At 36.4% G+C, this 18104-nt stretch overlaps 1 protein-coding gene across 2 annotated transcripts in view; it reads right to left on the reverse strand.

The window, feature by feature from the left end:
- The window catches only part of LOC110024843 (UPF0235 protein At5g63440), a 39918-nt gene that overhangs the window by 11176 nt on the left and 10638 nt on the right, over positions 1 to 18104 (reverse strand). For both annotated transcript variants that reach the window (XM_020725017.1, XM_020725018.1), the window contains exon 3: positions 15315 to 15468. In XM_020725017.1, coding sequence (XP_020580676.1) covers positions 15315 to 15468 — 154 coding nt within the window. The remainder of the gene's footprint in view (positions 1 to 15314; positions 15469 to 18104) is intronic.

Genomic DNA, 18104 nt, shown 5'->3' on the forward strand with positions numbered 1-18104 from the left:
CAATCTTTCTCGTCCATCTGAAGTCAGAGTACTTGTTGAATGAGACATCACTTCACCTGCTTCTGAGGAAATCTGGTTGGGCACACAGGACCATGGATATTGGCAGAAGGTAGAGATCAAGCATTTTCCGTCGTATTGTTCGAACCGTCGTATGTTCGGCCACTCCAGTTCTCAATGTCACCATCTACACCCCCACCTCAGACCAAAAAAGTAAAGTGCTCCGCTAAAGGCTGAGATTACATCTCATCCAGATCAACACCAAGTTTTTTACACTATTGATCATCAGAATGATACCCCAGAAGACGCCAATATCCCCGTAGACAATATGACAACCATTCAACCCACAATTGTAGCTCCGCAGTCTTTGGAACCTCCTATCATGGGGGAGAGGGAGATTCTTTAGACACCGCCTGCCAAAGAACCTATCGTCGATAATACAGATAGAAATATTTCTACTGCTTCACCACCGCCTCATCAGGTCCAGAAAGATGTTAATGTTACTCAGGTTCATGAGGATCATGATGTGCAACGACCTACACATGTTCGACCACCTTTGGAATCTAATGATCAGATGAGTCAATCATTAGATGACGAATGACAGGTCTACACATCCAGGAGGAAGAAGAAGAATGAAGATCTACTCGAGCTCAGGAATCTAATGGAAATGGATGATACTTTGGTTACTGATACTTTGGTTACTACGGGCAATGGTACTGACCTTATAAATTTGTTAACCAGCTCACTTCCGAGAACTCGAGGCAGGACTAAAGTGGGACGTCCCTAGTACTTTTGTGCCCTTTTGTGACTTTTGATTTTTTTTCTTTATGTATCTTTGTTTTATTTAAGTTTTGTGTGTGTTGTATTGTATAAGTTGGGTGTTTTTTAGGCCCTCTCATATAACCATTTTGTATCTTTTCTGTATTATATATTTGTTCTTGGGCTTTTTCAATATATATATATATATATATATATAAAGAGAACAATGAACAATAAAAAAATGGGATGTATATACACACCACACAATTGTTATACATTCACATATCTAACACCTAAACTTTGATATTTACATGCACAATGTATGATAGCTTAAAATTAACCAAATCAAAAACTGCAGTTGGACGATGAAAACATTTAAATAATTATCCATAGATTTATAAAATCATCCGATATATAAAAGAGCCACTAAGTATTCCACAATTTCATATAAGAAAATTTAAATCATCCAACATTAACAGAAACAATTTGCAAATAAAATCTCAATATACACAACAATATATCACTATACAAAAGATATGGTGCAAAAAGAAACTATAAAAGCATCATAAACTAGTACTTATCAGTTGAAGTCCTCATATAAATAAAATCTCCCACACCAAACATATCAACCTAAGTTGTTCTTTTCCTGAAAGAGATAATTAAAATGAACAGTAAGTTTGACTTAGTAAGCAATTATAATCTTAATATGAATTAAATTATTATGTTAATGCTATGCACGACTCTCCAAAAAAAAATGTTATTCATTTCTTTATAAAACTTTAAATATTCAATTTAAGTTTATCCCTTCTCATTCCACTTTAAATATTTATTGTTTTATACCTCTTAAAGAGTCATAACAGGATTATCGTCATACCCGAATGAATCCTTAAAAATGTACCCAAAGGTACCCTAAAAAATTGCACCCATAGGTATCCTCAAAAATTGCACCCGAATGTACACTTTTATCATTTTCTTTAACACGCACAGGTACATCACATCCCCTATCATTACCATCTGAGAATAATCCTGTATGACTTAAACTTTTACTTAATATTTCAGATCAATTAAAATCCTTTAAAAATGAACTTTCATATCTCAATCATTTTCCTCTCATTTGTGATACTATTTCAGACTTTCAAATTACCTGACATGAATGAAAAATTTATTCTAAACCATTTAATAAAATATTAATTTAATACATAAAATAAAATAATTACTCACCTTAGCCTTAAAGTACTACTGCAAAAGTTTAATTCCTAGGTTCACTTCTTTGACTATCACCTATTAATTAAATATGCATATAATTAAAATAATCTCATCTAAAATAGGTTAAATATATCTATTGACATGTCATTAAATTAATACATATAAATAAATTAGACAATTCCTTACCTTAAAATTTGGCTTGCTTCCTTGCAAAGTCTTCTCTTTTTCTCTTCAATCTCAAAACTATATCTCTCTCACCTCAAGTACTTCCTGATTTCAAATACATTTATTATTAACACTTACGAGATAGACTTCAAACATGCATATAGATGTCACTAATTAAATTAATATAACCCAAGCTTACCTTATCAATAATTGTGGGACTCGATAGTCCTTCCCACACAATTTTCCACTAACAATGTATGTTTTAAATTCATAAACTTTTATTGTTAATATTATAATATATTTAATTAATTAAATTTATACAATTAAAACTTAAAAGTATCGGATACTTACCGAAGCTTTGAACCCATACACTGTAGCTCGCGAGCTCTCCTCCTCTCAACAAAGCCGCATGTCTCCTCTTCTCCACTGCTTTCGATTGCGAGACTACAACGCCGAAACCACCTCCTCCCTCCTCTGCATGTGAAGATGGCACGACAACCCTTCTTCCTCCTCTTGGGTCCCGCAAGTACTCACCGCCTTCGTCCTGCCGAGGGTGAGCTTCTTCTCGTCTTCTTCCCGCACACGAGTACCGTAGATCTTCTCTTCCCTCTTCTTCAATCTCATCTCTTCTTCCTCCTCATGTGAAGGCGATGCATCTTTGATTGTGGCTCAATCTACGTAAGCCCTCAAGGTCGCCTCTTTCCTCTCCTCCCCGCTTCTCTTCCTTCGCACGGCTCGACACTGCACAGTAGCTGCAACTTCCTCCTTTGACTTCTCCTTCTTATACTACTTCTTCCTTCCTCTCCTTCGCATGGACCTGTGCACGAAGCCACGGCTTTCACGTTCCTTCTCAACTTCAATCGGCTAGGGCTCGACATAGGACAATACGCGCGATTTTTCTCCTTCCATCTGTTATTGCCTCGTCTCTCAATTACGATAATTTGGAAGGGGGTCTGCCTCTTATGTAGTAAACGAAGAGGGGTGTATCCCTACAGCTACTCTATTTATTATTATTTATTTATTTATTTATTTAAAATTCAGTTATTATACATAACACTCAAACCTTTAACATCACATCAAAAGTAACTATTACTTTTTTTTAGAGTGAAATACACTTTTTCATGCACAAACTTTGATGTGATTATGACAATAAAGTGTTATAAGTTTAAATATCAAACCATATGTGTGAGATATAAAAATACATAAGAATTGAGTGGTATATATTTAAACATTCCGTGAAACAAATAATTTTATTTCTATACATATGTATATTTAGAAGTATGATTTCATTTAAAAATGTGTTAAATAATTGAAAGTTCCCATTTATTTACATATAGAGAGTATTATTATGATCATAATAATATCAATTTAGTTTATTATATACACATATAATTATTTAAAAGAATCACCCACTCCCAATTACACTAAATAACCTCCCATATCCCTGCTTCCAAAAGCTGCTCTTTCATATAGTCAATCCTCCCTTTCCTCTCCCACATGAAGGGTTATAGCCTTATTTAAAATAGTAAAATAAAAAAATCTTTAAGCAAATCCCTTAGCCATCTTCCTCTAATTCTCTTCCTCACTACTTGTCTCTCTCATTTTCAATACTTCCTCTCAACTCTTCAAGGCTCGAGTCCATCTGTTGTCGACTTAAAACTCTTGCACTCACTCACTCTTTATGATCACAAGCTAATCCGCGACTCTCCCTCTTGCTCTTGCATCATCCGAGATCAAGCACTCTGATGCCCATCTCTTTTGTTCTCAAGCTCATAAGATCTCATTCTGTCCCCATCTCCTATGACGCAATCACATTCTACCTCGCATCACAACACTTGCTAACTCCTACTGGCTCCAATCAACTTGCACATTCACGTCTCCCTCAAATTGACATGTCTTAATGATTTTCTCTCTCTTAATCTATCCCCTCATCAAATTATTGTTTTTTAAAGCATGCTTTTTCTTACCAGTCGTCAACCTTACCCACAATGTTGATGTGTCAACCTTACCAACGATGACACTCAACCCAAAAGCTCCTCATATGTCAGTCATTCACCGATCAACAAACTCATCACCTTTACTCCAGTGCTAATCGCCACTGCTTGACTTATCTACAATTATTCCTCAACTACAACTGCTCCTCCCAGAGCTGTCAAGCCAGGCTCCACCTTCTACATTACAACAAACTCCCAACTTCAGTATCCGCTTCCTATCTCGTCAACCTCATTCATTGGTGAACATCACTTCCTTCTCACAATATTCGATAGTCCCATTAATGTTCCAAAGATTAGCCAAATTTCATTGACTACTACCATCCAAAATTCATCATTTACTCTCTCTTTCTTTATATCAACGGCTAACCAAGATACTATATTGCATGAATTTATCTGTAATAGAAAGCACAAATGTGCATAGCCAGGTAGCTAAGAATCATGCAACAAACAACAACAAGCATTTTATCTCACTAAGTGGGGTCAACTATATAAATCATTTTTCTCCATTGTGTCCAAGAGTGATATTTTCATTTAATTCTAATAAATTGAAGTCACTTTTTTATAAAAGTACAAGTCTTTTTAGATTTACCTCTATCTTTCTTAAAATAAGTCAAATCTAAAACAACTACTCTCCTAACTGGGTCATTAGATGGTCGATGTTTAATGTGACGAATCATCTAAGGTGAATCACTCTAATCTTGTCTCCCACTAGTGCTAGTCCAACCCTTTCATGGACATATTCTTTTTGCATTTTTTTCTCTAAGTGTAAAGCCCTTAATTCAATTGAACATTCTCATCTCAACAACACTTAATTTATGTTGCTATTTTACAAGCCAACATTCTACGCCATCAAGCATTGCATGTCTCACCATCATCTTATAAATTTTTCTCTAAGTTTAAGCGGTAATTTTTTATTACACAATAGCCCGATGCATTCCTTCACTTCAACCATCCAACTTGAATTCTACTAATAACATCCCCATCTATATCACAATCATTTCGAATAATAGACGCGAGATATCTAAAACGTTCACTCCTTTTAATGACTTCATCACCCATTGTTATAACCCCACCACTAGATCTACTACTACTAAAATTACATTACATGCATTTAGTACATGCATTTAGTTTTATTTAGTTTTAGATCTACTTAAATGAAAGCCTTTAGAATCCAAAATTGACCTCCATTTTTCAAATTTTTCCTAAACTCTCTCTAGTTTTATCCACATAAAGGATATCATGAGCGAAAACTATACCCCAAGGTACATCTTCCTATAAATGACTAGTAAGAACATCTATAACTAAGGCAAAAAGATATGGGCTTAAAGCTGATCCCTAATGTAATCCAATTGAAATAGGAAAATGCTTGTTTAGTTCTCCTTGTGTTTGAACACAAGTAATAGCTCTAGCATACATATCTTTAATGACTTGAATATAAGCAATATCAACACCTTTCTTTTTTAAAACTTTCTAAAGTACTTCTCTTAGAATCTTATCATAAAGTTTTCCTAAATTAATAAAAAACATATGTAGATCTTCCTTACTCTATTTATACATCTCCACCAAACCTTTTAATAAATATATAGCTTCCATCGTAGACTTACTCAACATGAATCAAAACTGATTTTGAAAATTTTTTATATCACGTCATAATCTATGTTCAATTACTCCCTCCCATAACTTTAATGCATGACACACTATTTCAATTCCTCTATAATTTGTAGACTATTGTACATCTCCTTTATTCTTAAAAATAAAGACCAATAGACTATTTCACTTGTCAGGCATCTTTTTAGCTTTTAAAATAATACTAAAATTCTAGTAAGCCAAAAAATTCCAATATCTCTTAAATATTTTCACATTTCTATAGGAATATCATCAAATCCTACTATTTTTTCACATTTTATTTTCTTTAAAGCATTCTCAGCTTCTGTTTTATTGATGTAACTGTGAAAATTAAAAAAAAAAATTATTATTATTGAAATTAAGATCACTAAAATCGATCATATTTTCACAATCTTCATTTAAAAATTTATCAAATATCTAACCCACATATGTTGAATATCCTCATCTACGAAAAGTTATTTTATTTACATCGTTAAGATATTTTATTTGAACTAAATCTTTATTTTTCTTATCTCTTTACTTAACTAGTTTATATATATATATATATATCTCTCACCCTCTTTGTAAAAAAACATGCTAGAAATAAATTCTCATCCATACCCATGCATCATATTGGTCATTCTCTTCAAATAATGAACTGTCATACAACAAAACCAACTCAAAATGATCATTCAACAATATAGTATGCAAAAATAAGCTTTGTGAGAACAAGCGTTCATGAGAATTGTAGCAGGACTGCCAATAAGCCTACTGTCATGCATGCTCGACAATACTGACTCAAAATTTTAAGATAGGCTGGCAATAAAATCAACCTATCACTTCTATTTCCATCAACAAAATGTTTTTAATGAAAGAGGTCCTAATTAGGAGAATGTTACGCCTAGACTTGAGCAGGTCCTTCCTGGATCAGCCGAAAGCAACCCAGCCGGCCCGCAGGTGGGCCGATCTTTGCCGTGTGAAGAGGCGAAACAGTCAAGACGGGCCACAGAAGAAGGAAACTAGCGGGTGGGATCCACTAAGTTCATAATCACATGCTCTAGGAGAAGAAATTAGGAAAATTTGGTGGGAAATTTTGGAAGTAAAGTTTTCAAATAGTGTGGGAGGATTTTATTAAGGGGAGGAACCTAGGGTTTCTTCTCTTTATGCATGTTTTTGTTGACTGTTGTGTTTTTGTTTTTTGAGGGTGTTCCTAGCGACGTCTAGGATTGTGAGAGAGTCGATCTACTTCTCAAACAGTAAATCATCTTGTTATTTGCATTTATTTTTTTATAAGGGCAGCCCTCATTTGACTTTCTCCATCTATCTATTATTTTTTCGTCATTATTGCTTGCTGAATTTTTGGTTCCGGAGCGAATCGAATTGATATCACAGCATAGATCTTGGTGGGATAGAAGCAAAGAAAGTGGATGTGCTAGAAGGAGAGATAGGGCAAATCAGATCGGGAATGGAAGAGAGTCCGCCATCATGGAGGACAGGTTCTCTTTCATTGAAAGTCGAATGGATGATGGATTCGAAAGCATAGGAAAAATGTGTGAGATGATGAAAAAGCTCATGAAAATGCAATCTAAGGCCGTCTCGATTGCTCCAGTTGTAAACCCTAACCAAGGATTGATCAGGGAATCCTTTGTCAAGTCAAAAGGGAAGGAGATAGCGAGAAGACAACGAAGAAGACATCATCTACCAACAAGAGCATCCCCCTAGGACTCCAAGAGGAGAGGGAGTGGAGACTTCTGACGGAGGGGTATGGCCAAAAATTGGAGGGATAGTGTAAGGGGCACGGAAAAGAACGATGAAGGAAAGAGAGATTCAAGAGTTGGGTATGCCTATGACCGGATGAGGGAGTTTCTCCCTAGATATATGGGGGGAAATATCGGAGAAAAAGGAAGTTGGGGTGAAAATGCAAGGGATAGAAAACAGAAGACATCAATCTTCGAAGTGGAGGATGCACATGGGTGAGTGTATCAGGTGAAGTGGTACTTTGTAATCAATGGGTTAACTGAGGAAGAGAAGCTCATGGCAGTGAGATTATATTTGGAGGGGAAGGCTTTAGCGTGATTTCAGTGGATGGACGCAAGATATCTGATGCACTCATGAGAGGAGTTTAAGGATTGCATATTGGAGCATTTTCCAGTCATTTGGGAAGGAGACCTACATGAGCAATTCTATGCTCTGACTCGGGAGGGGACGGTTACGGAATATCGGGAGAATTCGAGCTCTTGTCAGAGAAGTTGAGGGGTTATTTTTACCATGTGAATGATAGAACACACCCAGATGATGGAGGATCAGAAACATGTGAAGGATACCAGCAAAGAAAACAACACCGGAGAATTCTACAAGAGCACCTTGGCAGCCATGACACCAAGGACCAAACAACGATCCGCCCTTGAGACCACATGGATTGAGGGGAATGATAAAGCACACCCAGATGATGGAGGATCAGAAACAGGCGAGGGAGACCAGCAAAGAAGACAACACCGGAGGATTCTATAAGAGCACCTGGGCAGCCATGACACCAAGGACCAGACAGTGTAATTTCAGAAAGAGATGCCGAAAGAAAAGAATACAAAACATATCCTGGGAGTAATTTCAAGCACCTCACAGATGCAGAAATACAAAATAAAAGAGCAAAGTAAATGTGTTCCTGCTGTGATGAGAAATATGCCCTAGGACACTGCTGCAAGGAGCGCGCCCTTCAGATTCTTTTTAGTTCAAGAGGATGCAAAGAGTGAGGAATTAGAGTAGGCAATGAAGGAGCAAGCGCATTTGGATGTGGTGGTGTTCCTCAATTCGGTGATGGGATTTACTCCAAATCACACCATGAAGGTGAGGGGTTGGATCGGAGAACACCCAATTGAAGCGTTGGTGGATAGTGGGCCACACATAACTTTATCTCAAATCAGGTCATGAAGAAGCTAGGGTTGAAGTTGGTGACTACAGGGAGCTTAGCCGTCATGATGGGTACAAGGAAGGTGCAGAACAATGGAGGAATTTACAAGGGTTTAGTTCTGACACTACATGACTTGCAAGTAGTGGCGGACTTCTCTTAAATTTGGGCAGCAAAAATATGATTTTGGAGATGAAGTGGCTGTGAACACTTGGGGAGAGGAGGTGGATTGGAAGTCCTTGACGATGGAATTTCAAGTGGAGGGTAGGAAAGTGAGGTTGAGGGGAGATGTTAGTTTATGCAAAACTATTGTGTCGCTCAAAACCATGGTCAAGTCGATTTTGAAAGCAGGACTGGGCTACTTGATAGAGTTGCAGGGTATTGAAGAGGTTCAAGATTCAAAGTTAGCAGAGTTTCTTGAAGGGGCCTAACAGCTCCTACAGCAGTTTACGGATGTCGTCCAATAATCAAACGGGTTACCTCTCACAAGGGAGCACGAGCATGCTATTACATTGAAAGAGGGTGTTTCCCCCATCTGTGTCAGACCATACAGGTACCAACAGATTCAGAAGGATGAAATAGAGAAGCTGATCTAAGAGATGCTCGAGGCAGAGATTATCAGGCCAAGTGTGAGCCCTTTTTCCAATCTCATCCTATTGGTGAAGAAAAAAATGGTAGTTGCAGATTCTACGTGGACTATCGGGCTTTGAACAAGAAGATGATGTTTGACAATTTTCCTATTCTTGTGATTGATGAGTTACTGGATGAGATTAATTTATTGGGCAGTCATTTTCTCAAAAATTGATCTTAAGTTGGGATATCACTAGGTCAGGATAAATCTAGCGGATGTGCACAAGACAACGTTTAGGATGCATGAAGGACATTAGGAGTTCTTAGTGATGTTGTTTGGTCTCACTAACGCCCCAGACATTCCAGTCCCTCATAAGCAGGTTTTTTCAACCTTACCTCTGAAAATTTGTCCTAATTTTCTTTGATGGCATTCTGGTCTACAGTCGTACAAAGACAGAGCATATGGAGCACCTAAGGACAGTACTGGAAACGTCGAGGGAGCATCAGTTGTATGTCAACTTGAATAAATGTTCTTTTGCACAGTTGCGAGTGGAGTACCAAGACATGTGGTGACCGAAACAGGGGTAGCAGTAGATCAGTCTAAGATCAATGCAATGGTGGATTGGCCCTTACTGAGGAGTTTGAAGGAGTTGAGAGGATTTTTTAGATCTCACCGGCTACTACCGGAAGTTCGTGAGAGAATATGGCACGATGGCATGGTTACTAACAAGCAGTTGAAGAAAGACAATTTCAAATGGGAGGAAGCAACAACACAGGCATTTGAACGTCTAAAGAGGGCCATGATCAACATCCTGGTATTAGCACTTTCAAATTTCAGTAAACAATTTGTGGTGGAAACGGATGCGTCAGGGTACGGATTAGGAGCAGTGATCATGAAGGATCAGTAATTGATTGTCTACTTCAACCAGGTTCCTACGACCCAAGTGAGGCTAAAGTCAGCATATGAACGGGAATTGATGGCGATTATCTTGGTCATTCAAAAGTGATGAACCTACCTGTTGGGATGACATTTTCTGGTCAGGATAGATCAGATGAGTTTAAAATATCTTCTAGAGCAGTGGATGGTGACTGAGGAGCATCAAAGATGGCTATCTAAGCTACTGGGGTATGATTTCGAGATTCAGTATCGGTTATGATTGAAGAATAAGGAAGCTGACGACGACCCTATCGGCAAACTTGGTCCTCGATTGAGAAGCCTTGAAGCAAGAGAGCAAATGAGATAAGGAGTTGAGGAAGAGAAGATTTGAACTACTATATGACCCGAACAGTCATCCAGGATATGCGTTGAGCAGCAGCTGCACCACAATGAGCAAATTTATTCTCAGATTGCTACAATAGTTTCATGGCAGTGTGATCGGGTGACACTCAAGGGTACAGAAGACCTACGGTCGTATAGCGGCAGAACTTTATTAGGTGGGGATGCGTAGAGACGTCGAGGATATGGTGGCAAAATGCGATGTATGTGAGCGACAAAAGTACTTGATCACAACCCCAGGAGATTTAGTACAACCATTCAAGAAAGGTTTGGGAAAAAGTGATGATAAATTTTATCGATGGGTTGCCACGGTCAGAAGGGTTCATGGTGATCATGGTGGTCGTAGATCATCTGAGTAAGTATACACATTTTATTCTCTTACGACATCACTACACTATGGTCTCAGTCGTCGTGGTATTTATCTGGGAGGCGTTTTGTTTGCACGGAGTGCCAGAATCAATAGTGTTGGATAGGGACAATATGTTCCTCAGCCACTTCTGGAAGGAGCTATTCAGGTTGCAAGAAACAGCCCTTAAGAAGAGCACCGCATATTATCCCCAGACCGATGGGCAGACAGAGGTGGTCAACAGCAGAGTGGAGACATACCAGCATTGTTTTGTATCTAATAAGCTGAAGCTATGAGTCAATTGGATTGCGTGGGCCAAATATCGGTATAATACTTCGTATCACACCGCAGCACAGACCACCCTTTTCAAGATATTATATAGGCAATATCCACCTCACTTGATACATTATGGGCATAACGCTACACCGATATCCAATGTCAATCAGTACTTGAAGGAGAGGGACAGGATACTAGCAGAGCTCGAGGGGCATTCATTAAGAGCTCAACAAATCATGAAGAGGAAAGCAAATGAACACAAGAGAGAGGTGCAATTTGAACCAGAAGACATGGTGAGGTGCAGTTTGAACCAGAAGACATGGTTTACTTGAAGTTGAAACTCTATTGATAGAAGACATTGGCTAGGAGGAGAAAAAAACTTTCATCGCGATACTTTGGACCATATGAGGTGATTGCACGGATCGGAGCAGTGACTTATCGTTTAAGGTTACTACTGTCATCTGCACTACACCCGATCTTCCAAGTGTCAAAGCTGTAAGATTGGAGATCATGCACTCTCGTCTACACTACCGCCGACGCTAATGGAGGAACTGGAGATTTTGGAGCCATTAGAAATCGAAAGAGTGCACCAAGGAATAGGGGAGCAAATTAAGTATTGGTTAAGTGGAAAAGACTGTCAGACTATGAAGTAACATGGAAGTTTTATGAGATGATTCACAAGCAGTTTCCATCCTTCCACCTTGAAGACAAGATACTTTTTGGAAGGGGAGTAGTGTTATGCCCAGACTTGAGCAAGTCCATCCTGGACAAGCTGAAAGCAACCCAGTCGGACCGCAGGCGAGCCGGTCATTGCAGAGTGAAGAGACGGAGTGGTCAAGGCAGGCCGCAAAAGAAGAAAATAAGCGGGTGGGGTCCACTAGGGCCATAATCACATACTCAAGGAAGAGAAATTAGAGGAATTTAGAGGAAAAGTTTTGGAAGGAAAGTTTTCAAATGCTATGGGAGGACTCTATTAAGGAGAGGAACCTAGGGTTTGTTTTCCTTATGCATATTTTTGTTAGTTGTTGTGTTTTCTTCTTTTGGAAATGTTCCTAGCGACGTCTAAGGTTGAGAGCCGATCTACCTCTCAAAAAGTAGATCATCATTGTATCTTGCTTGTTTGCATTTTTTTTTTTTTGGTAGGAGCAGCCCTCATTTGAATTTCTTCATCCATCTATTGTCATTTCGTCATTATTGCTTGCAGATTTTTGGTTCCGGAGCATATCAGAGAATTGTGTTCCTCATAATGAAAACCAACAATTGAAAATCCTAACACGGCTTGCAACTCCCACAATATAATCAACCTCCCTAACCATTCAGGTAAGCATTACTGCCATAATTTTAGAACTCAACCACTCCTCAAGCCTATGAAATAGCAATACACTCATATTCAAATAAGGAGACATACATGGCCTATCACACCTGCATACAGCATACCAAATAGCTTCTCGATAGGCTCACTAGGTGGTATATTCACAAGTCTTCTCTAACTAAGCACTTTCTGCCAAACAAAAAAAAAACAGAACAAAGACAGAAAATTTAGTATTTTAAATGTACGCTAGATTCTCATGATAACAATTAATATGGTCTATTCTAAGGGGATTGAGCAGAGGGGGCATTTGTTAATACATACATTCGTGCCAAAAAGCAATACAAAATCATCCTCATCGAAATCAATTTTAATAGCTGATGTTTAAATGAAATGTCAAATTGGATAAATTTTAAACAACTTATTTGTAATGAAAAATGATCCGTTATCATCCATCTTGCAAAATGAATTCCTTCAATGCATTAAGAACTTCAAACCTGCATGTGAAATACGCCTTCAATTTTAACATTATCGCATGAGATACATACAAAATAAGAAAAAAGATTCAACATGCACGAGCGATAAAATATGTTTGAGATATAAAAATGCATGCACGTAATTATGTATATGTATCTCTATGTGTGTGCGTGCGCGCGTGTGTGTGCTAATTGAGATAATAATATTATCAAATTAATTTAGTATATATACATATAATTATTTTTAAAAAATTATTAAAAGGAAAAAAAAAAGTGGAAATTCAAAAATCCCTATTTGCTGCCACCTACTCTTTATGCACTAAACATCCTTCATATGTCATGGTTGTACTCTTCCCTCTCCTTTCCCAGGTGAAGGGCCATTACCTTCAATTTAAAAAACAAAATCTCTAAATTAATCGCTTTGCCCACTCCCTCTCGTTCCATCTAGCATTTCTCATCTCTCTTATCTCCCTACTCTCTATCTTTCGTCCGATTCTCAAGGGTAGTTTCAAAAATGGATAAGAGAAAAAGAGGGGATGATGAGAGAGGAGAAGTAGACTGGCAGGGCGTGAGATGAATGTGAGTAGAAAACAGAAAAAAAGAAGTTGAGGAAAAGGGTTATGTGCGTTGGATCAAAATGGAAATAGAAAAACTCAAGCGAGCTACCGAGGAGAATAATGAGGAGAGTTTGCAAAGGTATTGCGAATAGAGAATTTGAAGAGGAGTCAATTCACAAGTGACCAAGAGTTATTGAAGGCTGGCACCAGAGCAAGAAGTTAATGGGGTAGACAAGAATTAGTTTCGGTTATAATTTATTTTTTTAAAAGGAATTTGCATACATACCACATAATTCTTATATAATTACATATCTAATACTTAAACTTTTATATTTAGTTATATAACGTCCAAATATTTAGAAAATGTAAATAATGTCACTAATACTAATTTATTTAAAGTGAAATATAGCTTTCATCCATACATATTTATGTGATTGAGACATTAACGAATTATATTAATAAATATGAAGGTTTAGGGGTTAGATATGTGAATGCATATGAATTGTGATGTGTACGTAAACAATCCTTTTTTAAGATGGGATAGAGAGGGATGGGATGGGACATTGTGTGGTGTTAATGAAAGACATGTATGATGCAAGGTGCATGAAGTTTTAATTGATTAATAATAATAGCTAAAAAAACAAGCTTTAATAGTCTTTATTATATGTATGTATTTATGTAATTCCCTCATTTATCTTAACTTCTTTTTGCCAGCTTGTGTAAGTAAATCTCTCACATTCTCTCATTCAATGAAATAAATGATTTGGGGTATCTTTTCTAGATATTTCAGCGATCGGAAAACAACCATGGGATTTATCATGTATGATGAACAACATTTGAGTGATAATAATTTGTGATGGGTCTTCAAGCCGATCTTATGCGATGTCACATCTCTAATCCATCATTTGTTTGAGTCAACCTCAAGGACCCTTTCTCAGTAATTTTACTGATCTTGATATGTTTGCAGAATCCATTTTATGAAAGAATAATGTTAAATCAATTTCAATGTATGCTACACATTTCAATCCAGTGTTGTCAGACGATGCATCAGTTATCCGTTGCTTTTGTTATGTTTGATTGAGTTGCAGGGTGGAAGATATCTTGTGGTCAACAAGTAATGATCCTATCTACGTAAGGCTCCCCCTCTGTAAGTTAAGGAAATGAGCCTTATTTCGATAGCATGATGCAGCAAGCTGAGATCAGAAGGATCAGAGTATCAAATTTGTTGGGTGATATATTCTGAATGAGATGGATATTAATATCATTGAAAGGGGAAAATATTTAACTTCGAAGAAATTTGAGGTAACTAATCTCCTCCGGCACAACTCTACCGTACACTTATCGCTATTAAGAGGCCTATGTATAAAGGTTTTTACTTTATAGAGCCCATGCAAATTAGATGGAAGATTTGAGTGGCACTTTGATATCGAAATGGTGACCAGCCATAATGTCAATGCTGGAACCAATGCAAGATTTAAATTGCAAGCAGCCATTGATCCAAGGAAAGCCTAAATTGATTAGGTTCCATAAAATCCAAGAAGTAAAGGAATGGTAAAGCAAAGCTACCTGACTTCGCTAATTTTTCACAAATTTGTCAATAAAACCTTAATGTATTATAAACAGGCCACAAATAATATGATTGAAATTAAGATAGAGAATATACAGTTCATTTGAAAATTATTGTTGATACACAGTTTTCAACTCACTAAACAATTCTCAAATTTTACTTCTCTACAATAAGGCACAAGCAAACAAAGCATTTATTTAACAAAGAATGAAGAAGATAATAGACATGCAGAAATGCCAGGATTCTATGTAAAACAAAGGAATTATCTTTATGACAAAAACTCATGCCATGGTGTTTATTTCTTACCTGTGGATTTGTTTCTGCTGCTACTGAACTGAGTGCACCATCAACAATATAAATGTAATTAGCAAGCTCCAAATCCTCTTCTGAACGATAACAAACCAAAAGATCACAACCCACACAAGACATGCGGAATTGCTTTTCAAGTTTTCCCTCACCACTGAATAAGAAATATTCAAAGGAAAAAACTCAAGGTCAAATTCAATTTCAATTTGGGTCTCAAGTGAAATGCATGCAAGTCCCAACACAAAACATTAATGCTCATAGTTAAATAGCAAAATAGTTCTTAACATTAATTTCTACCAATCATATAAAAGAAATTTATCCACTTCGAGTCACTTAATTGACACAATCTACGGGTGTTGCCTAATTAGAGCAGTAAACGAGTGGGCACTAGAGTAGCTACAGCTGTTTCAACATCCAACTGATATGATATTTTAGTAATATATATTTATCCATACTACGATGAATAAATTGTTATTGGATGTACATGATATTTCAGCATTTGACTAATTTGGTGTTCAAACAAAGATTGGTTGATTTTTTTAAAAAAAGTAATTATATTTTCAGATATTAAATCAATTCATGCACTCATTCCCCAAAAAACTATTATGGGCATATATCCAGTCTACGAATATTTACATACAAAAATAACTTCTATTTTTTGCATGCTCAAAGTTGATATTTCTTACATTTTCTGACAAAGCATTTAAATAATATAGCGGAATTGAAAGACAACATATAAACAGTAAACACGATTCATACAAGCAAGCATACAAAAATATATCGTGCATCATATTAAGGAATCATTACTATCCTATTGACTGTGTGCATGTACAGGTCTATAACAGTACATTGGCTGTGTATTTGGATATGAAGTGACTTATTTGAACAGCATGGACAAGGGTTGATAAATGCACTCTACACCTATTATATCACAGAACTTGATTCCTTGATATTAATGGATAGCACTCCTTGTCACAATGGAAGACTAACTTGCCTCTTGGGAAATTTACATACATACCACACAATTTTTATGCATTTACATTCCTAATATTTAGTATAATATTTAAATCTATGCATGAAAAGATGTACTTCACTATTAAAAATCTAGTAATAATGATATTTTTGATGTGATGTTAAAGATTTGAGTTCTAGGGTTTAGGGTTTAGGGTTTTTATATATATATATATATAGGTTTAGGATTTAGGGTTTAGGGTTTAGGGTTTAGGGTTTAGGGTTTAGGGTTTAGGGTTTAGGGTTTAGGGTTTAGGGTTTAGGGTTTAGGGTTTAGGGTTTAGGGTTTAGGGTTTAGGGTTTAGGGTTTAGGGTTTAGGGTTTAGGGTTTAGGGTTTAGGGTTTAGGGTTTAGGGTTTAGGGTTTAGAAAGATTTGAGTTCTATATATATATATATATATATATATATATATATATATATTGACTAGTTTGAATGTAAATTAAGATTGAAATGTTAAAATATAAACTCAGGATTTCAAAAGTTCAAGAATCTAACATGAATATCCCAAGATTTTAAGAAAACAAATTCAAAGAATTAATGAAACTCAAGTGTTAAACATGGTTGAAAGCAGTAACATAATTTGTATTGAATCCAATCAAATCAAGTATAATCAAAGTACAAAGTAGAAATAAAGATACAAGATGACAAAATCTTACTTTCCCAAGAATGGATTTCTTCTCGATCTCTTCTCACTCTCCTTACACAATATATATATATATATATATGTATGTATGTATGTATATATATATATATATATATGTATGTATGTATGTATGTAAATGTATGTATGTATGTATATATATGTATATTAGGTATTAGATATGGAAATGCATGAGAATTGTGTGAAATCTATGCAAATGCCCCATGCCTCTTTGTAAATATTAAAAGTTTAAAATGTCAAAGAGACAGAGAGTGACAAGAAACAGCAGGCATGTGATTTTGATCTTAAAATGAGGATAACAAATCCACACCCTTAATAAAAGTTTAAGCGCCTAAGCGCTCAGGTGCAGTGCCTAGGCACTAAAACTAATCTAGGATTAGAAACAAATTGGCGCCTAAGCGTCAAGACAGAGCGTGAGAGAGACAATGTCTAAGGTAGAAAACATAGGGACCGCCATTGTAGAAGTAGAGCGCCTAGGCGCTATGCAGTGGCGTTGGGGCGCCCATTCCAGAAAAATCATGTATTGAGTATGCAATCGTGTCAATTCACATGAAACATTCAATCAAAGCACAACACATCACATTACAAATCAAAAGCTAAATCAACATAAATATAAGCAAATCAAACAAAAATAAAACAATTGGATTGCCTCTCAATAAGCATTTAGTTTAATGTTCTTAGCTTGACCAAACCACACACAAACATAATAAAGCAAGTGATCATGCAAACACACTGCAAGATAAAACTTGAGCTACCTCCCTAAGTAGCACTTGATTTAATGACCTTAACCTGACAAGGTTTGATTTACTATTTCAAAGCTTTTCTCTAGAATAATATATCCAGTTTATTAATCCCCGATTTATCGTTCAATATTTAAAATATCCTAGAGACACTCCTGATAAATTCTGTCGTGATCTTATATTCTCCTCTTTTTAAAATATTAAATCTTTCTTCTTTGAATTCTCATTTATAATTTCTTGTAACATTTATACTTCCACTCTCAAATATTGGTTAAAGGTATAAGTAAGGGGTGATATAAGATCATGAATTTAAAATTCACTTCCTCATTTTACATTGTTATAGTTAAGTCTTATTTTGTAAATCAATGTTCAACCTA

This window comes from Phalaenopsis equestris, unplaced genomic scaffold (assembly GCF_001263595.1).
Source record: "Phalaenopsis equestris unplaced genomic scaffold, ASM126359v1 Scaffold000276, whole genome shotgun sequence".
Taxonomy (NCBI): domain Eukaryota; kingdom Viridiplantae; phylum Streptophyta; class Magnoliopsida; order Asparagales; family Orchidaceae; genus Phalaenopsis; species Phalaenopsis equestris.